Source organism: Phoxinus phoxinus (genome assembly GCF_949152265.1).
Source record: "Phoxinus phoxinus genome assembly, chromosome: 9".
Lineage (NCBI taxonomy): Eukaryota > Metazoa > Chordata > Actinopteri > Cypriniformes > Leuciscidae > Phoxinus > Phoxinus phoxinus.
Window position 1 is genome coordinate 5,623,760 of NC_136884.1, and position 22,139 is coordinate 5,645,898.

The 22,139-nt window shown below is 39.5% G+C and overlaps 1 protein-coding gene across 1 annotated transcript in view; it reads left to right on the forward strand.

Moving 5' to 3' along the window:
• The window catches only part of srgap1b (SLIT-ROBO Rho GTPase activating protein 1b), a 33,029-nt gene extending 11,562 nt beyond the window's left edge, over nucleotides 1–21,467 (forward strand). The window contains exons 2-22 of the mRNA XM_079623464.1: nucleotides 52–247; nucleotides 3,272–3,434; nucleotides 4,053–4,115; nucleotides 6,580–6,759; nucleotides 8,400–8,528; nucleotides 10,180–10,401; nucleotides 11,286–11,387; nucleotides 12,756–12,953; nucleotides 13,456–13,540; nucleotides 15,279–15,306; nucleotides 15,465–15,495; nucleotides 15,582–15,642; nucleotides 15,734–15,811; nucleotides 15,895–16,029; nucleotides 16,289–16,394; nucleotides 17,773–17,997; nucleotides 18,081–18,160; nucleotides 18,239–18,416; nucleotides 19,163–19,297; nucleotides 19,411–19,771; nucleotides 20,393–21,467. Coding sequence (XP_079479590.1) covers nucleotides 52–247; nucleotides 3,272–3,434; nucleotides 4,053–4,115; nucleotides 6,580–6,759; nucleotides 8,400–8,528; nucleotides 10,180–10,401; nucleotides 11,286–11,387; nucleotides 12,756–12,953; nucleotides 13,456–13,540; nucleotides 15,279–15,306; nucleotides 15,465–15,495; nucleotides 15,582–15,642; nucleotides 15,734–15,811; nucleotides 15,895–16,029; nucleotides 16,289–16,394; nucleotides 17,773–17,997; nucleotides 18,081–18,160; nucleotides 18,239–18,416; nucleotides 19,163–19,297; nucleotides 19,411–19,771; nucleotides 20,393–20,809 — 3,173 coding nt within the window. The 3' untranslated portion in view covers nucleotides 20,810–21,467. The remainder of the gene's footprint in view (nucleotides 1–51; nucleotides 248–3,271; nucleotides 3,435–4,052; nucleotides 4,116–6,579; nucleotides 6,760–8,399; nucleotides 8,529–10,179; nucleotides 10,402–11,285; nucleotides 11,388–12,755; nucleotides 12,954–13,455; nucleotides 13,541–15,278; nucleotides 15,307–15,464; nucleotides 15,496–15,581; nucleotides 15,643–15,733; nucleotides 15,812–15,894; nucleotides 16,030–16,288; nucleotides 16,395–17,772; nucleotides 17,998–18,080; nucleotides 18,161–18,238; nucleotides 18,417–19,162; nucleotides 19,298–19,410; nucleotides 19,772–20,392) is intronic.
• Nucleotides 21,468–22,139: the final 672 nt, after the last annotated feature.

A 22,139-nucleotide genomic window follows, 5' to 3' on the forward strand; every position in this document is an offset into this window, starting at 1 on the left:
TGTGTGTGTGTGTGTGTGTGTGTGTGTGTGTGTGTGTGTGTGTGTGAGCAGAGATACGGTCTCAGCTAGTGGAGCAGCAGAAATGTCTGGAGCAGCAGACGGACATGCGGGTTCAGCTCCTCCAGGACCTGCAGGATTTCTTCAGGAAGAAAGCCGAGATCGAGAGCGAATATTCACGCAACCTGGAGAAGCTCGCCGAACGCTTCATGGCCAAAACCCGCAGCACCAAGGACCACCAACAATACAAGTGAGTGGAGATTGTGTGTGTGTGTGTGTTTGTGTGCCACGATGGGAATGCGCATAAATGATTAAAGATTCGTTTTCTTGAGCCGGATCAGTGGCGAATCATTTTCGTTCAGGTGCCTTTCGTTCACCTTCAAATGATTTCTCCCTCCCCGTTTTGTTTGACTGTGGTTTGTAGTGGATTAGGGCGACGTCTGGAATATTTTACCCATGATGCTCCGCAGCTTCATGCTTGAAAAATCAGAGATGGCAGAGGAGAGGCGATTGGTGTGTGTGTGTGTGTGTGTGTGTGTGTGTGTGTGTGTGTGTGTGTGTGTGTGTGTGTGTGTGTGTGTGTGTGTGTGTGTGTGTGTGTGTGTGTGTGTGTGTGTGTGTGTGTGTGTGTGTGTGTGTGTGTGTGTGTGTGTGTGTGTGTGTGTACAGGCATCTGTGTATTTGCTGTCTCATTAATGCAGATAACATTCTGCTGGGAAAATAGAGTGATGAGGGATGGGTGAGAAAGAGAGAGAGAGAGAGAGCGAGAGAGTTTCACAGTTTCTCTTCTGTTGCATTTTCCCCCCTTCGTGCTGGGCACTGTTAGTGTTCTGGTCCTCATGGGGCTGTCCCATCAGATGCCTGCTGAGCTTTGTGATTAGTCACTGGCTGCTGAAGACATTCGCCTCTTTGGTCCAAAATGGCTTCCCATTGTCTTTTCACTACAGCCTTTACTAATATAGAAGATCAAGTGTGTGAAACAAAATGGCGTCTTTTACCTCACCTCGGCAGGTGGTTAAGCCATCCTCACTCTCCAAAATAAATGTGCAATTTACACAGACAAAAATGCTATGTGATTTTAAACGTATCAGTATACACTACCGTTCAAAAGTTTAGGGTCAGTAAGATTTGTTTTATTTAAAGAAATTAACACTTTTATTCAGCAAGGATGCATTAATCATAAGTGACAGTTAAGACATAGTTACAAATATTTCAAATAAATGCTGTTCTTTTGAACTTTGTTCATCAAAGAGACCTGAAAAATGTATCATGGTTTCCACAAAAATATTAATCTGCACAACTGGATGCTGAAAATCCAGCTTTGAATCATAGGAGTAAATTATCTTTTAAAATGTATTAGCATAGTAATAAAACTTTCAACGTTACCGTTGAAATGCAAAAAAAATGCAGCCTTGGTGAGTGTTCTTTCAAAACCCTTTTTGGGAACACAATATATTTGTTTGAAAAAAATGCTGGGTTGTTTAAACTCAATTTTGGGTCAAATATGCGGACAAACCCAAACGTTGAATCAAAAATGCAATTCAAAAATTTAACCCAATGGCTGGGTTTGTCCATATTTGTGAACTCATCAAATATATGGGAAAATTTGATGTTAACATTTTGACATTGAATGAGATTCAGAGCAATAACTGGTCATCAGTGGCTTACAGTATGTTGATATATTCCCTTGGTCATCCATAATGAAGATTTTATTTAAACTCTATTTGGTGTTCAGCTGCAGCTCATATGGATTTTAAGGGTTGTGGTATAGGCCTACATTTGCTCAGCACCAGATTCCTGGAAAGAATTATCCTACCAAGGGCAAACTAGTCTATTCAGTGAACTGCAGTTGAAATCTTCCCCGAAGCCTAAGCATTTTGGTGAATAAATTCTGAGAATAAATAAGAAATGGTTCATTAGTGGATTTGGATGACTGCTTGAAAAAAGCCACAGAGCAGCGCTCGCAAAAACAGCGCATACAGCAAACCTCCGGGCCACCCAGAGTCTTACAGCAGACATGAACACGTTCACTTTAAATATCACCAAGAGCTTGTGATTTAACAGCTTGATATAATATATGAATATGTAGTAGGTCACTTAATATATGAATCTGTTCTATAACTGGATAAAACAAACCAATCGCAAATATTTTTATGTATAAGGGAATAATTTCACTCTTTTCAAGCAAAACATTTCAGAAAAAGTTTGATTTTAGAAAACTGCTTGTGTATGCAAGTCAAAATCTTAAATGTAACAAATCACGTAAAACTTTTATTGGAAAATAAAACCACTTTTTCTTGAACTTTGATAATTGCCTTCATTTATTTAACAACTGAGAAGAAATTACGTTGTAGAAAGTATCTTTTAACTACATATAAAAATCACCTGTCAAGTCTATGAATCTATATGCTTGTGAGAGTCAGTTATGTATTATGTATGTTATGCTCTCTGACAAACATTCTGACCGTCATTTTCTCCTTCTCGGATGAAATAGTCAAAACATCCGGTAGTGTGGGTTTCCCAAGAAAATGCGTGTCTCGCTAGACCTTTGCTTCTCGTATATATACCGCGTATTGTGCACGTTATTTTTTGACAGACATTGATGTTTTGATATTCAAATGATGTGTATTTGAAAACAGATGGATATTTATAGATATAAATAGTTATGTCCATGTTTTTAGTTCTAATATTCCAACCGACAGCCAGCCTAAGTTTTTGACAGCCATGATAACATACGTGAGGGGTGAATGTTTGATTTTTGTGTAATTATAAAACCTGTAGTTATAAAAAGCCAAAATGGCAAAAGTTTATTTCGTGGCTTAAATAAATTACATGTAACTCAGAGACTGACATGTTTGGCTTGCCAAAAATTAGTTTTATTACATTCAGATGCAATGATTCTGATGCAAATTCATTGACTTTTGTAAATAAAGTAATTTTTTTTACCATGAAAGGAGTGGTTTTGATGCACAATTGTTTTTATTGTCTCTTATAAAAAAAAATCCTTTATTTAAACCCATGAAAATGCAGATCCTGTTGGGAATAATAGTGAAAAATCACTTTTTAAAACTGTTGTTCCATTATTACCCCTTAGCAGGTTTTGAAAATATATATAATTAGAGGTTTTTCACTTGAATTACTTGCAGATGACAAACACTTGATAACAGAGATATACATTTGAGTTTTATTTTCTTGTATTTGTATTTTCATGAGTGTTATGTTTGATTTATTTTCCCATCGACATTTTAAAAACGCACATTTTCATGGCTTGCAGGAAGGACCAGAACCTCCTCTCTCCCGTGAACTGCTGGTATCTGCTTCTGAACCAGGTGAGGAGAGAGAGCAAGGACCACGCCACACTCAGCGACCTTTACCTCAACAACGTCATCACACGCTTCACGCATGTCAGCGAGGACAACATGCGCCTGCTCAAGAAGGTGAGGTCCCTGTCAGTACTATAATGTGATGGGATGCACGTTTATTTACATCAAAATCAATGGTGGAAAACAATTTGCATTCATTAAAAGTACTGACGGGAGATGAAAATCTCTTGATAATTAAAGTACATTTGTCATTTGGATAAACAAAATATGAACGTCCTCTTTAGTAATTCTGGTGTTATCAAAACAGAGTTTGCTCCTAGCGGTTTGTTTGACTTCTGTCTGTATAATTACTCACAGCTGTCTCGGACTGTGTGCGTGAGTTTTATTGTGATTTTATTTTATGTGGATTCATCATTCATTATTCAGTCTTTGTCTCTGTAGAATCCAACACAGTTGTGTTTTATTTATAGGAACTGAATTTCTTTCTCTGCACAACAAACCTTTAGTAGACCGGCACTAATGTAGATTAGAAAAGTGCTGCGTTCACACTGTCCATTAAGTGGACATTTTGAGTTGTTTTGATCTATTGTGTTAGTTCAGAATTTACAAAGCAAGGACAGCAATTTCTTGGCTGTATATCTGAGTTTGACCCAGCTCGGCCCTTCATCTCTGTCCATTATAACCCACCTTGTGTTTTTTTTTTCTTCTTTTTCTTTCTTTTTTTGCCCACAGAGCAAAGAGATCATTTTCCAGCTGCAAGAAGACCTGATGAAGATTCTCAACGAACTCTACACGGTGAGCTTGTCTCATTCTCTCTCATCATCCGCTCAATCTCTTTTCGGATTACTTTTTCATCCCATCACTTTGCTGGTGCTTTTCTCTCTCTCTCTCATTTTATCATTCCATCAATATATAATTCGCCTCTTCTATCACTGACACTCTCTGTCTCTCACTCGCCTTCTTCCAGAACTCGACCGCATCGGTTTCATCTGTCTTACATGGACTCGATCTAGCATTTCTGCGTTACTCTTCGCCTTGTGACGACAATTTTCCTTTTGCCTGCAACTTCTGCTGCTGTTTAGTTTTACCCTATTCTGTAGTTGCTGGAAAGACCAGCATGAAACGGATTATATTTTACCCAACTGCTGCCTTTGAAGTGATGGTATCACTGGAACGCATATCGTCCCATACTTGAGCTGAGATGTCATTTTCGTGCATCTCCAGAGTGATCAGTCGAATGACATTTACCTGTACAGCTCGGTTGATTGGCTCAAAAAAAGTATGCAAAAATTGTGTTTTGGAGAGGGAAGGTAGTACAATTTGAAATCATAGATTTTTAAAGAGGGCATATTACAAAGTCTTGATTTTGGGGACTACTAGAATAATGTAATGTAAAAACATTTATTTTTTTAAATATTTGGTATTATTGCAGCACCACTCTTCCCAGTATGTCTGTTTAATTCATGTCTCTATAAAGCCCCTCATTCAAAAAGCAATGCCCTCTGATTGGTCGGCTGGACCAGTGTGTTGTGATTGGTCAACCACTTAGAGTGTGTTTGGGAAATGTCACTCCCATTACCATAACCGCAAGTTTCAACACACTACTAACTAACTCAACCAGGCCCGTCCCGTTTTTTGAGGAAATTACTTGGACGCAGATTATTTAAATGTGTAATATTGTGACGTGTTCATTCCTGGAAGAAGACTCAAGACTACAATGGAGGCGTTTCAGGGCGATCAGAAACGGTGCGCTCCCGATATAGAGATGAACTTCCTTCAGAGTGACTGTAACTTTGCAGATATTTTCCATGCTCAAACAGCAACATTACACACTAAAAGTTAAAAATGTAATTAATCAAATGCTTTGATTAATAATTCACAATAAGATTAATAAGATGCAGTTAGAAAATATTGTATGGAAAAATATTGAAAATTGGTGGGCACTTTCCATGTTAACAGCACCTAAAATAGAAATTTGATTTGTCTGTAATTGTTTTTATGTGCAGTTGTGAATATTTGACCTGAATGTAAGCTTGCCTGACAGGCCTGAAGTCTTAAAAGCCAGAAGCTCTTGCATAAATAACCTTGATAAAACAAAAACACGCAGCACACATTAGGTCTGTCAGCTGAGCTTACCGCTAACATGAGGAACGCACAATAAAAATGAGATGAATTCTCTGAACCAAAGTACTCCGAGTTCAGGAAGTTTCCACCCCACTGCAACCCTCATGTAAGCAGTTTTGCGTCCTTGTTGAGATGGATTTACATCACAGTACGAGAGTGGAGCAGGGAGCATGTTGCATGATTTAGCATGTAGCAAGGAGTGGGGTTTTTTACCGTCTTGGCATTTTCTGCAGAAATAATGTTGATCCACCACACCATCACTGCATGAATTCCCCATATCAGTGTTTATAGACTATTAGCTGTCAGAATAAAAGAAATCTGCAATTTGGGAAATATTACTGGAAAGACAACAAACAAATACAAAATCCTGTCAGATTGCAGTCACTCCATTACAAACATGCATGACAGACATTTATGAATCAGATTAGCTCAATAGAGTGCAACACTGTGTTGGTTCCGGGAGTATTTTTTCCATTCATTTCGCCCATAGGGATTTTAAAAGTCTTCATTAAAATGTTATATTCCATGAACCAAATCAACCTACGAGGTGAATCATAATAACATCACAAACTTTGATTCGAAACAAAAAAGTATTTGAAAATTGGACAAAGGTTCAAGACTGTGTACTTAAAGAACTACAATCCCATGAAGCATTGCATATACATATTCAAATTAAAAACGAGGGAGAAATATAAAACTACTCATTTAAAAATATTGATTATATATAAACATTATATTTTAAGTTTGTTGCAAATTATGCATACGTATTTTAGTTGGTTTTATGGGAGTGGGCGGAGCTAAAAAGCTCTATTGGTGCATTTTGCTTGTCATGACTGATTGGTGGAATTTTCTGTACAGCATCATGGGTAATGTAGTTTTTCACCATGATTTCTGCTGTTAAACATGGTTATTTTAACAATTAAGTTGAAATAATGTGGGCTAACGGCTTTAACAGAAGCAAGTGCCATCAAAAACCAAGTCTGTCTTTAAAGGTTTATAAGTAAAAAATCAGTTTCCCTATGGAGAAAATGAATGTATTTACAATGCAATCTGACTGTTGCATTGTATAGGAAGGGTTGCATTCTTCTGAGGGATTGTGGGTAATGTAGTTCCCTGGCTGCTCTGCCCCCTGCAGGTGATGAAGACATATCACATGTATCACACTGAGACTCTAAGTGCAGAGAACAAGCTGAAGGAGGCAGAGAGGCAGGGCGAACGACAAGGCCGAGGCGGAGAGGCCGTCTTCAGTCTGCGCACCGAAGATCGCCACCAACGGCGCAACGCTGCTCGCAAGATTCAGAAGATGAAAGAGAAGGTGTGTTCCAAATCTTTGGCTTTTTTCATTTTTCCTGTTGTTGTTCAAGGGGTCTTTATTTGTTATACCTTGTATGAGATTTGGGTAACACTTTATTTTCTTGGTCCCTTTTGAACTTTGTTGACTATAAGTAACTTTTGTAACTACATGTCAACTAACTCTCGTTAGAGTATTAGTAGACTGTTAATATCTGATAACTCTTTATTGTGATGGTCCTCCAAAAGACATTTTACTGACTAAGTATTACAACATATTATTCTAACCCTAACCCTACCAGTCGACTAATACTCTACAAACATTTTAATGAGAGTTAGTAGACAAGTGCATGTTACTTACAGTCAACAGAATGTGTTTGGGACCATCAACATAAATTGAAACCGAGTTTTGTTGTTTGCAAACTAAGAGTGTATTATCCACTATGCAAATGAGATTCCTTGCATTTTAATGTGCCAGATGTGTTTCCAGAAATAGAGAGCAAAGTTCATTTGTCTTGATGAAATACTGTGAACTGGAGTTCTGGAGTAATTTGGGGGACATTATGAGGGAATCATTTCTGATTTATGGACAACCAACCGAAAGACGAGCCTATTATGTTGATCTTATTGGTTTAAGGTGATTTGATGCTTCATTATAATGTTGCTTCTGAAGATTTACCGAGGATTGCTTGGTTTATTTAATGTTATTTTAATGGAATTGTTTTAATGTGGTTGAGCTGAAATACATTTGAATGCCAATGCTTTAATCTATAATTTTTAAATCAAACCAGTAGTACAGCTATACATTTATAGAAATATTAACTGGGGAGAGAAAAAAGCAAAGGAGAGCGGCCATTTTGCAAACCATTCTGTATTTGAAAACCATGTTTAGGGCACAAAATGGTTATTTCACAGTTTCCATCAGTATACTTCATCAGTATACAGTAAACTAACCCAGGTAAATATAATGTCAGTGTAAATAGAGCAGGAGTCTCTCTTCAGAGCATTAATTTTCCAGCACTACTTCCCCACGGCACACTGTGTGTTCACTACAGTTTGATACTACATTAATTTTTCTCTTATTTCATAAGGGGGAAGAGAGGTTAGAATGAGCAATGGTTACAGGATTGGACAGAATAGGCAGACAGGATATCCCGATGGACAGAGTCAACAGTGTACGTAAAGCATATTTCCGAGGCATAGCAGGAGCATAAAACCGTTTGGTATATATCATAAATGTATGTGTATGTTTATTCACCGCGGTTAAAAAAATGTGGGGCCCCAAATTCAAATTGAATGCAAATTCAACATAATAATTTAAACTGCTACTATATTGACTCTATAGCTCTGTACTGTTGATAAAGCACTTGAGTGTTCAGGATCCTTGCTTGATTTAATGATAATGTTGCTTTAAAAGATCTGTGGGTTTTACCAACAGTCAGGGACTTTAATTAAAGGAGCGATTACATTCACAGAGAAGCAGACGTAAGCCAAGCCTCACTGTGAACACACTGGCACTGGAAACAAGTTAGTCGATAGGCCGTCCGTCAATAAAAACATTTTATCTTCTTGCCTTGATGGAGATATAGCACTTACTCAACACTTTGTCCTTCTCTCTCTCCTTAACCTCTCCGTCTTTCTCTTTTTCCACCCCCCTCCCCCCAGCGCCAAGCCAAGTATTCAGAGAACAAACTGAAGGTTATGAAAGCTCGGAACGAGTATCTCCTGACTCTGGAGGCCACGAACGCTTCTCTGTTTAAATATTACATCCACGACCTGTCGCATTTGATTGACGTGAGTATCTGATTATGTATCGCCGCTTGCGCAGACTGTGTATCCACGGCAGGAAATTGCCACTGCATGAAGGGCATAGTGTTATGGTTGCGTTTATTTGCTTTTTCACCAAGCACAGTAATGAATTATAGTCCTGATTAATAATCACTAATTAAGGCAGCCTCCACTGCCTTTAATTAGAGACAAACGCACCCTGTAACAGACAGGATGGGATGGAGATTAAGCCTTTAATTACAAGCACACATTAGCACATTCTGTGACGGGCCACGTTTGGAAGGGAATACTAGCATGCTAGTTACTGCTTACTGCACGGTATAAGGACAATTCACACTGTACTGACAGACGCAGACCAGCGCCGCAGTCACATGATCACAACACGTCACTTCTCAGACATTCAGATCCGGCATGTTCAGTCTGTCTGCGAAAACGAGCGCCGACGGGGTAACACACTGATCCGACAAAACCTGACCAAGTGTCTGTTGCTGTCTGTGGGTGCTGTGATTTGGCCTATTTACTGTCCTGAAATTATTTTAAATATACAGTAGTATGCAGTGATTAACATGTTAAACAGTAGGATGCTACATTGTCACATGACCTTAGTACATCAACATAATGTATATCACTGTATATATACACATAGTATGCACCATATAATATACAACACAATATTTATACACACAGTTTATGCCGTATTATATACTGTATACCATTTTGTTCATCCATCCATCCAACATCCATCATTCTATCAATCTTCACTCGTTCTATCTATATATTGTTCTATGGATTCATCCATCATTTGATCTATATAGTTTGTTTTATAGAACACGCACTTATATTTTTATTACTCCAACCAATGCCATACTGTATATACAAACTGTATATATCACATTAAATACCGCACTATACACAGTATACTGTATATATGCAATATACTAAATATGCAATAATACATTGACATATACACTATATTGCGGTTGATTTTTCGATTAATTCATCACTCTGAAAATGGAAGGTCAATTTGTGTGCATTGCATTGTGGGATAGAGTGTCCCATGTAGTGCACTCTAGTTGTACACTGATTACTGCCGCAACTGTAGCAGTTCATCCGAAGATCTGCAAACTATACACCTAATGCATACTAATCTATAGGACACTATTGAGTATCTCGCACACTCAATCTAGTGCACAGTGAGGCCAGGAGAATCCTCAGTGGTTTAGAGAGGAGCCATTTCTCACGCGGGCCGTCCCTGCTCCTCGGTTTGCTGTGTGTGTTGTTTTGCTCATTAGAGTTTGCAGCAGGCTGATCGTGGTCAGCAGTATCTGGCCGATCGGAGCGCTGCGTCTCACTGACCTTCACAGAGGTCAAACCTGCACACACTGAGATAAAGACAGCAGGAGAATCTGTGTCCGTGGGTGGCTAAAAGAGAGAGAGATTGTGTGGGGGTGGTAAGCGAGGTACGGTAAAAAGCCTGTATGAAAACTCTTCAAATTAACCCTGAGAACAGAAGCCGTGGAGGATAATTTCTAGACAAGCGTTTTAAGATAATGTTTTATCCATCATAATCGGTTTTGAGTGACAGCTCTACACAAATCCACTCTATTCATGTTCTTTTCTCTATGAAAATCGATTGCATGCATCTGTGTTTTAACAGTGTTGTGACCTCGGCTATCATGCGGGCCTGAGCCGGGCGTTGCGGACCTACTTGTCGGCAGAATACAGCATGGAAACCTCTCGCCACGAGGGCCTGGATATTTTGGAGGGGGCCGTGGAGGGGCTGGACCCCGGTAGTGACCGGCAACGCTTTATGGAGACTCACCCCACAGCGTTCACCCCTCCTGCACGCTTCAACTTCCAGCCACACATGGGAGACCAGGTCACACGCCACCTAGTGTCCACTGCATATTTGCATTCACAAAAGAAATCATTAGGCTTTACTCTTCTGTGTAGGAAAGGAATGAAGGCTTGCTATTGCAGTGACTCTACTGTCCTTTTATATCTTAATAATTTGGCTGAGAAAAAAGAAGAAAGGATTTTATCTACAAACATTAATTTTTTATCCATATTGATTTTGACTGTCCTGTGATTGATTGGGTCATAAACTCTGGTTTTATCTAAATGGGAAGAGAAAAAAAATTATACATTAAATTATAATTATATAATATATTATATAAAAATGAGTATTATATTATACATAATATATTATATTACAATTATTATTATTTAATATATCATATTATAATTTTCATAAATCATATGAGTGCACTCTAAAAAATGCTGGGTTGTTTTAACCCAATTTTGGGTCAAATATGGACAAACCCAAACGTTGGATCAAAAAGGCAATTTAAAAATGTAACCCAATGGCTGGGTTTGTCCATATTTGACCCAAAATTGGGTTAAAACAACCCAGCATTTTTTAGAGTGTATTTTATTATAATTTTATTGTTTCATAAAATAGTAAAAAAATAAAATAAAAAAAAACGTATTAGGCTTACCGTAAGTGACAAAGAAACAGAATTAATTCGCTAATCGCAGTTATTTGTATGACAATTAATATTCAGTACAAAATTCATGATCATGGTCGACTTTTTTTATCCTGCGCCGTCTTCTTCTTCCTATCGTTTTCTGTACTTTCTTTACCATCCATGTCCTTGAAGATTTCCAAAAGGCCAAAATAATATTTCTAAAAAGATCAAATGATTTGTTTGTTCTGCCGAGCGGATTCTGTAACGTGTGTATTTATGCATGTTGATTTTTCAGGTGAGTCAAATCACAGCACTGCCGCAGGTGCAAGCCGAACTCCTTCTCCGGTTCCAGCAGCTGCAGTCGCGCCTCTCTACACTGAAGATCGAAAACGAGGAGGTGAGACACACACACACACACACACACACTCATACACACATCCCTTCCTCTCGAATGAGCACCTCAGCAGCTGCGGTTCCCCCACTGAGGATAAAGAATGAGATGACAGGCATACACACCTTCTCCATTTCTCCTTTCCCCTCTCTCTTTGTCGTCAGGCACTATATATGCATACCAGCACACTCCTTCACAACTACAGGCACATTCATACATATTGTTTCCATCTTCTCCGTCTCTGTTGGAGTGTGTGGTTGTTTATCGCTGGCTGTTGGCAGGCCAGCTGTTTCCTGCAGCTCTCAGCATGTGAAGGACAGAGCAGAAGTGCTGATGAACGCTGTATTACTGCAGTGACTTTCGTGTGTGTGTGTGTGTGTGTGTGTGTGTGTGTGTGTGTGTGTGTGTGTGTGTGTGTGTGTGTGTGTGTGTGTGTGTGTGTGTGTGTGTGTGTGTGTGTGAGATATATTCCTCTATCCCTGCTTCTCTGGATGGCTATGGACCAATTACTGATTACAGTGTGTGATTGTCACAAAGCAAGAAGCACAACTATTAGCTTGGTTGGTTGGTTGGTTGGACATGATAATACTTATAATGTATTTGATCAAACATAACAGTAATTATTACAATTTAAAATAACTGTTTTCTGTTTTAATATATTTTAAAATGGAATTTAATCCTGTGGTGCAAAGCTGAATTTTACTACGTCTTCAGTGTCACATGATCCTTTAGAAATCATTCTGATATGATGATTCGCTGTTCAAGAAACATTTATTATTATTATCAATGCTGAAAACAGTTGTGCGGCTTCATATGTCCGTGGAAACCATGATACTTTGTCTCAGGATTCTTTGATGAATAAAAAGTTCATAAAATATTTATATTTCAAATAAATGCTGTTCTTGTTACGGATTAATTTTAATGTAGCCTTGTCGAATAAAAAACATTAATTTATTTAAAAAAAAAAAAAAATTACTGACACCAATCTTTTGAAGAGTAGAACGTCACTGTGTGGGGAAAACATTATTGCTTCTAAATAGATTCACAAATGTAAATCTCACTGCTAATTATTTTAGATATTCTCTGAAAAAAGCGATCCTAAATTTGGTATCATCTAAATGAACTCTTATTCAAGTCAACATACTGTGAACAGAATTAGCTTCCATAAATGTAAGGGTTTGATCAGGCAGGAAAATGCTCCTTAAAAGAGTATGTCAAATGTTTTGGACTCCATTTACACCTGTATTTTTACCACTTGTGAAATATGAAAATAAGGTGTAAACCTAAAAATAAGGTGTTGGATTAAAATGTGCTAATCATTCAATACAATATATGGCGCCACCACTTCTATAACTCTCTATGTTCCCTCTGAAGGTGAAAAAGACGTCGGAGGCCACTCTCTGCACTATCCAGGACATGGTGAATATGGAGGACTACGACGTGTCCGAGAGCTTCCAGCACAGTCGCTCCACTGAGTCGGTCAAATCCAGCGTATCAGACACTTACCTCAGCAAACCCAGCCTGGCCAAGAGACGCGCCAACCAGCAGGAAACAGAGCTCTTCTATTTCACAGTAAATGCTGGCTCACACACAACCCGTCAGACAGAGCCTGTTTTGGAAATATCCCTGTCTGGCTCAGATTAAGCCAGGATTAGGCCTTCGTTTAATTAGGGCATTTACGTAGCTTTTATAAACGTGTCTTAGAAAAAAATATGACTGGTGTGCTTCTGCCAGTGCAAGTTACGTCCAGTTAAAACACCTCAAACATGCATTTTAGTCTAGGACTAGACTTTGAAACCGGGGATAGTGTTTAATAAGAGATATACTCATATCAGACACAGAGCACAGACACAGTATTTATCCTCCTTGCTTCACACTTTACAGTCGATGATCTGTTCACACTGTAGTTTTGTAGCGTCGTGACTCCCGGATCAATGGTCTTGTTTTAGCCTGAAGCGACGCCAGTATCTTTAAACTTAGTTTATGGCTACTGAAGGATGACCAGGACTAATTAGATCATTAGTTTCCAGTGTAACTGGATTATTATTGACTGTGTGCATTTGTTTGTCTGCAGAAACTGAAGGAGTATCTGGAAGGCAGTAATCTTATCGCTAAACTACAAGCCAAACACGACATGCTGAAGAGAAGCATAGCTGAGGGTGAGCACTTTTCTCAATGTATTATAATATCATTTGATTTATTATTGTATAATATTACTACTACTACTAATGATGATTATTTAAAAAAAATGCATCTTAAGCCAAGGATTCCAATGATATAAGACACTTGAGTCTATGACAAACGGTTCATGATCGATTTAGCGTTTTTGATCGCTGTTGCGCCCCCTATTGACCGATTTGTCCGAGTCCTTGTATCTGAGTAGTGAGCAAGACTATTACCATCTGACCAAGCTTCAAGTCTCTATGCCTTACGGTTTGGTCTGCCTGATCGGTTTTATGGCAGAATAATAATAATAAAAATCCAAACATAAACAATAGTTTCAGTTCATTTCAGTGGTTCCCAAATTTCTTAAGTGTCAAATTTCAAATGTCAAAAATCCCCTGAGGCATTTAACATCATTATGCATCTCTTCCAATTAGACTGCATTTTCACTCACTCACTCACTCTCTCTCTCTCTCTCTCTCACTCACTCACTCACTCACTCACTCACTCACTCACTCCCTTACTCACTCACTCCCTTACTCACTCACTCACTCCCTCACTCACTCACTCACTCACTCACTCACTCACTCACTCACTCACTCACTCACTCACTCACTCACTCACTCACTCACTCACTCACTCACTCACTCACACACTCACTCACTCACTCTCTCTATCTCTCTCTCACTCACTCACTCACTCACTCACTCACTCCCTCACTCCCTCACTCACTCACTCACTCACTCACTCACTCACTCACTCACTCACTCACTCCCTCACTCACTCACTCCCTCACTCACTCACTCACTCCCTCACTCACTCACTCACTCACTCACTCACTCACTCACTCACTCACTCACTCACTCACTCACTCCCTCACTCCCTCACTCCCTCACTCCCTCACTCACTCACTCACTCACTCACTCACTCACTCACTCACTCACTCACTCACTCATTCAGTAACGAAGCGAGTGGCTGTATTCATGAATGTGTCATTGAATCATTGACTCTCCCGATTCGTCAAAGCCGCAGATTCGTTCACCAAGTTCTGCTTTGGCTTTTTATTATTTTGTTGCAAAATAGAGCAAACAATACTGACAATATAATAACCTATCATATACACGCTGCTTGTGTGGATGCGGTCAGTTTAGACCTCAAAAGATGAGCTAAATTGATTGGATGTCATGTATTTGACCTTTTGCAACACTACCATTTTCCTGTTTTAATATTTTGCATGTTATTTTAAGGCACGGTGGAATGAAATGAATTATGAATTTCACACTCAGAATTATGTTTGCGTACCCCTTCTGTCACCTCACGTATACAGTTTGGGAACCACTGCCCTAATTATGTCCACAGTCGGATTACATTACCTTAAATGTGTAATGTAATGCTAACTACAATTGTTGACATGTAATTTGGAATCAGTAACCGACTACAAATTGTAAGTAATCTACCCAGCACTGAATATGTATTTAAAGAGTATATGCAGTTTTACATGTCGAAATAGCAAGTCATAGAAATTAATTGTATCGATTTAACATTTCCCATAAAATATGTATTGTTTTACCATTCACACTATAGGTTCATATAAAAAGGATCCATCTGAATAAAACCATAAATAAATAATCTGTTCACCATTTTAATGAAGAGAAAGTGCCATTATTTGAGATTTTATGTGTTCCGGTTTGTGATAAGTGAAACGTCGTCTAATTATAATATCTATGTCCGCAGGATACAGATCAGACATCATGACAACCAGGTATATCTCATCATCTATGTGTCTGACCTTCTTTTTAATGCCCTTTTTACATCTACTGCTCTGAATCACGAGGTCCTCGTGATATTTGTAAAGGTTCTCGTGACCTTTTTGAATGCTAAAACTGGTTTCATTTGTCTCTCACTCTCTTTTCCACTCAGCCGTCGACGAAACTCCCACAGTCGGCACCAGGTAACGGCCTTTCACCAGCACGCGTGTTTCACGTTAACTTCCATGGGCTTCTTTGTGATTTTTGGGATGTTTTTATCTGCACGCAGGATTCTGGGAAGGCCATCCCTCTGATTGTAGAAAGCTGCATTCGCTTTATTAATCTATACGGTGAGGAATGTGTATAATCTGACGAATAAAGCAAACATTTTATCCTTCAAACACACATCCATGTTGTGATTTATTATTTTCTTTTTTTCAGGTCTGCAACACCAGGGTATTTTCAGGGTTTCAGGGTCACAGGTGGAAGTCAATGACATCAAGAACTCGTTCGAACGAGGTTTGTGAACACAGTCATCGGATCATCTGTACATATACTTATCTATACATGGATACACTCTCATCCTAGCAACTGTTTCCCAGGCAACGACCCCTTGACTGACGAGGAGAATAACCATGACATTAACTCGGTAGCGGGCGTGTTGAAAATGCACTTCCGCAACCTGGACAACCCGCTTTTCCCCAAGGAGAAGTTCAACGATCTCATCGCCTGCGTCCGTGAGTGCACGTTTTCCCCCCGCGTTCATATCTGTGCATGTATGTGAATGAAGCAGGATGGAGGAAGGAAAGGTGTGTGTGAGAAATGGTGGCACAAGCATTCGGGAAATGACAGGGTGCTAAGTACTCGGGTTTCCTGGAGAGTTTGGACAGCTGGTGTCTTTTCGTGCATCTATAAAAGAGTCCCTGCCTGTTTTGAGCACATGGGACGTCTGGTTTTCCTTGTTTATGATCTAGCGTGCTCGTGTGCCTTCAACAGGAACTGAGAGTCTGTACGAGCGGGCCCTCTCCATCCGTAAGATCTTGACCATAACACCGCGGCCAACACTAGTGGTCATGAGATACCTGTTTGCATTCCTCAACCAGTGAGTATTCCTGCACACATTTATTGAGGACATGCTCTTATGGAAGCTGGTTTCCGTCACGGAATAACAAATAAAAAAGGTAATTTTGTACCTTGCAATTCTGAGATTATTTCTCACAATTGCAAGTTTATATCTCACAATTCTTACTTTATTTCTCACAATTCAGAGTTTTATAACTAGCGCCTCTGAAGACTCTGAGGAAAAAAGTCTCGTAATTATTTACGAGTTATAAACTCGCAATTCTGAGAAAAAAGTCTGAATTAATTACGAGATATAAACTCATAAAATTCTGAGAAAACAAAAAGACGTAGAATGAATTATGAAATATAAACTCGCAATTGTTTGGAAAAATGTCAGAATTATGAGATCGCAATTACCTTTTTTATTTTGTGCTGGAAACTATCTTCCATATAGACATCTGTATAATTACTAAATATTATCATTTAGTATAAATCAGTTTTATTTTGGTATCACTGATATGCAGTTATATTTTTATTAACATTTTAGGTTTTCATTTTAAGTTTACTTAAAGGTTTAAAAATATGTTTTAAATGTGTAGTTTAAAAAAAAAAATTATTTCAGTTTTAGTTATTTTAGTAATTCAACTTAAACTTAACAAATAAGTGTTGCCTTGACAGCTAGCTGAAATAAAGTTTTACGTTTTTATTTTATTTTATTTTATTTTATTTGCATTAACGCTTATTTTATTTCATTTATATATTTTATGATTTTGGTTTTATTTAATGATAATGACCCTATACATATACGTCATTTTATTTATTATATTAAAAGAAAATAGGGAGTGAAATTTAATACACAAACACATGCGCAACTTTTGAATGTGTAATAACTGTATAAAATGTATTTGCCAGTGAAAATACTACCATAAATATATATTTAAGAAAATACATTTTACACGTATATCTACTCTGAATCATTTTTTATTTTTAGGATGTCTTCGGATGTCCTCAAAGGAATTTTTTGCAAGATTTAGACTTGTGTTTACAGTTTTGTCCCTAAAGTGTAGCTAAGTAAACCCACATGCACACTTTTCCATCTATATACTTATGAAATATTCATCAATATTTGTACTCGCGCACGAACACAACTCGCTCCGCTGCAAAGCTCAAGTGTCTCGCTGAATAGGAGAAGCGCAGCTAAACTAAGCATCCATTTTCACACCGGAAATTAAAAGCTCTCCCACACCTCCATGCCGTGAGAGACAGACGGAGGGAGGGAGGGAGGGTGGGAGCGTGTAAAGGTGCAAAGACAAAAGGTGCGATGTGGAAGTTATGACTCAATCTGACTGAGAATGCATATTTATAGCAATGCACTCAGGAGACAACACAATGCAGCTCGGGTTTATTTCCCATCACAGCTTGTCCCAGTATAGCGACGAGAACATGATGGACCCTGGAAACCTGGCCATTTGCTTCGGCCCGACTTTGATGCCGACCCCGGACCTTCTGGACCAGGTTTCATGTCAGGCGCACGTCAACGAGATCATCAAGACCATCATCATTCACCATGAAACCATCTTCCCTGACACCAAAGAGCTGGAGGGACCCGTTTATGAGAAATGCATGAGCAATACTGAGTACTGGTGAGTGCTTCACTGATTACCAATATTACTGACATGGTTTAAAGTGAATGTTGATCATCTTTTTGCGTCCGTTATCCTCAAAGCGAAAGTCCGTACAGTGAACCTGGAGCGTTTGAGGAAGGGGAGCAGGATGGAGGGACGGAAACACAGACGAGTGAGGAGGGTAATTAAAATGCTTATCATCGCTTCTTTTTTCTTATTCCCAAAAATGCTCATTTGTTTTCAAATGTCTGCCTTTCAGAGGGTGAGCCTGTGGAGGCAATGGCCAAGTTTGACTATGTGGGACGCTCTGGACGGGAACTCACCTTTAAAAAAGGCGCCACTCTGCTGCTGTTCCAGAGAGCGTCCGAGGACTGGTGGGAGGGACGGCACAACGGCACTGACGGACTCATCCCACACCAATACGTCACGCTGCAGGAGTGAGTTCATACCGTACACGAAAAATGTATCATAAATGTATCATTTGTTTTGCATAATAACATTCAAGTCAATGTATAATTATTTTATTTGATTTTTTTAACAGTGGCGACTAATTCCCACTTAATTGTAATGCTCTAAAACCATAGAAAATTAACATGGTGACTCTACACAATGTGAAAAGTTATTTTATTTTTATGTTTTGTTTTTATTTTTATATTTTATTTTACTTTTTTATTTTACTTTATTTAAAAAGTTATTTCTTTTACTTTATTTTTATTTTACTACTTTTACTTTACTTTTGTTTTAATTTTACTTGATTTAAAATTTTATTTTACTTTGCTTTGCTTTGCTTTACTTTATTTATTTTACTTTTACTTTTATTTTACTTTATTTTACTTCATTTTAAATTTCATTTTATTTCACCTTACCTTACTTTATTTTTATTTTACTTGATTTAAAATGGTATTTTATTTTATTTTCTCAACAGTATTGGCTAATTCTTTCTCCTGTTACTGCTGCATGGTGACTACAGTTAATATTTACCACATGTTTATTGTAGTGACAAGAACTGTAATTGTATTTTTATCATGGTCATCTTCTTATGTGAAGTTTGTTCTGTTCTGTTCTGTTTATAACAAAAATGGCTTGAATAATTTCCTAATTGAACTCAAATAAATTTTGAACAAACGATCAAGCTTGATCTTAAGGTGTATGGATGGATAAACTTGTGAATGTCATATTTCAGGGACGAGGCCATGTCAGACACTCTGAGTCAGAAAGCAGACAGTGAGCTCAGCACTACACCTTCAGATGAAGTGAGCTCCAGGCGATCGCTGACGTCCCCTACTGAACCAAGAATCCCTGAGACCTTCATCAGCCGGTGAGCACACACACACACACACACACACACACACACCCACACACACTGGCCCTGTCTCCCAGTCACTTTTCTCATTGTATTTCACTTTATTACTTCCTCTCTCCTCACTTCAGACACCGGAAGCGGACAGAAGCCCTCCTGCGCCGCGTCCCTGGTCGGCTAAGCGACGGTCACTGCCACGGCAATGGGCTGGAACGCAGCTCGCCCCCTGTAACGGTGACTGTAACGGGGCACTTCAGCCCGCGGGAGCTGTTACGCGGGAACAGCTGCGCCCTGGACAGTCCTGAGCACCACAGACGCACAGGACACAACGCCAACTCCAACGGCAACGTCACTGCCAGCATCAGCAGACACGAGTCTCTGCGCAGGGAGAGGGAACGAGAGAGTCCTCCAATACGCCAGTCACCCTCCGCACTGCATTGTGGGATACCTATTCAACGCTCCCAGACGCTGAACCCGCACACGATGGCACAGGTTTGATTATGAACAGTCATGAAAATGGGAGAATCTCACAAAAACATGCCATTATCAAAATTTAAAGGGAAAATTTTTTATTTTGCATATTAAAATTGATACCTAATTTTATTAATAAATTAAGATTTATTGCATTGACATCATAATTGTGTATTAAATGTATAATCAATTTATTTTATTAAAATATATATCATTTGTAAAAAAAAAATTATAAAATTAATTGGCAAATTAATTAACAGTGATATAAATTGATAAATTATTAGATATGATTATATCTATATATAAATTGTTTAGATTTCATTATTTGTATGATGTATAATAATCAGTGAAGTGACAATATAATAATGTTAAAAAAAATGTTTTTATATATTATAAAAGATATTCATTTGAATCATTTCTATAGTATTTATTGGGGAAAAAAGAGTGATCCTAAAAAATAGGATTTATTTTCTTTATGCAAAATGCAATTTCTTACTTGTTTCCCTTGGATTTAAATGATGACCCGGATATGTCCAAGACACGTTTCATGAGATTCACCCAAATCCACACTCACGCACGCTCAATTGACCCAACGTGTGGTTATAGCAATACCCGTACAGTTAACGCTCTCTCTCTCTCCAGGACATAGAGGAAACTATGAGTCTGGCGTTGAACGAGCTGCGTGAGCTGGAAAGGCAGAACGGGAAGACCGCGGCTCCTGACCTGGTGCTGGACACCCTGGAGCAGGTGAAGAGCAGCCCGTCCTGCCCGTCCGGCTCCACCCCCTCCAGCTTATCCAGCCCGTCAGATTCCCCGAGCCCCCTCAGCCCTATCAGCCCGCTTCCACCTCTCCCTCCACTGCCCGGCCCTTCGTCCCGCCGCTCCAACGACCCCGTGGCCTCCTTCAAGCCCATCGCCTCGCCCCGCATGGGAGTGACGCTGCGCCCACCCGCCCTCCGCCCCAAACCACCCATCCTCCCCAAAGCCAACCCTCCGCCTTCCCAGCAGCCCCAGAACGCGCCCCCGAGCCTCGGCGGCGACAAATCCGGAACTATGTGAGTCAATGGGTCCAACCGAAGGAAACAGGGTTTAAGACTTGACGATTGCTTGAAGAACGTAAACAGGGTTAATCTCTTAATAATGACATGATTGTACGGCCGATAGCTAGTTTACGTGCAGAACGGTCTGATAGCGTTAGTCTACGATATTATATCCATAAATGTGTTGTCAGGGTGGTGTGTGTGTGTGTGTGTGTATTCTCAAAGTGAATAGGACTTTATCGTGTCTGTGTGTAGATACATTTATGAGGAACCCATTCAGAGACAGCGGAGAGAGACTGGCTGCACAGGAAGTACCGTTGTTGTCGTTTTTTGGGAAATGTCGTTCCAATGAGTCGGTGCAATGCTTTTAAGTGCTTTGATTTGTTAGGCCTTATGTACTGTCACAAGAGGGATGTGTCCGCTCCGTCGAGAACGCCATTTTTATAAGTTGCTGCTGCTTCCTTTGATGCTTCGATTCGAGTTCCAGGACTACCGGTGCCTCTGGGGAAAATGGTTATTTCACTTGTTGGAAGTTGATGGGGAATGTAATTTAGGTTTTTTGTTCTGTTTTTCGAGCCACGCACCTAGCCTTTCCCGCAAGGAACGAGGCGACTGAAGAACACAGAATGTATTCCATGAATGTTCCACTTTTGTTTCTTTTTTTTTTCACTCGAAAAATACCACACTAAGCCTTGATCACCAGATAAACCTCCCCCTTTACCGTGGAAACCAAACCCTGAAGCCTGATTGGACGACGTGGGAGGGACGGAACTGGTAACATTCCGAGGGCAGACGTGAATAAGCTTTAATGAAATATCCTGCTGAACATGCAAAAGAGATTTGATTGTATCCGGGGAGGACTTCTTTCGCCAGGTCTTGCCCTCCCTCAGTTAGTCCGAGTACAATTTCCACTGCTGCTCCTCTGACGGACCATAATGGTGTTCGATCCTCGATTTTCAACGTCCCCTGTGCTTCCAGTGTACGTGTGTTTGTACGACATTATCAACGGCAGACTCTTTGGAGCACACCAACCATACATGGCTCTCCTGTGTGTGTGTATGTGGGGGGGGGTTTGCATGATGAATCGCGGTTAGAGTAGTGCAGAGTACTAGATGATGGATAATTCATGCTTGTACATGGCAACTTAAGTGTGTGTGTGTGTGTGTGTGTGTGTGTGTGTGTGTGTGCGTGTGTGTGCGTGTGTGTGCGTGTGTGTGCGTGTGTGTGCGCGCATGTGTGTGAGTGAAAGAGAGTTAGAAAGAGTGCACTGCACTTGTAGACGAGATGTATGTGTGTGTGTGTGTGTTTGAACGAGGGTGTTTAGTCCGGTGTGTAAATATGCATGAAGG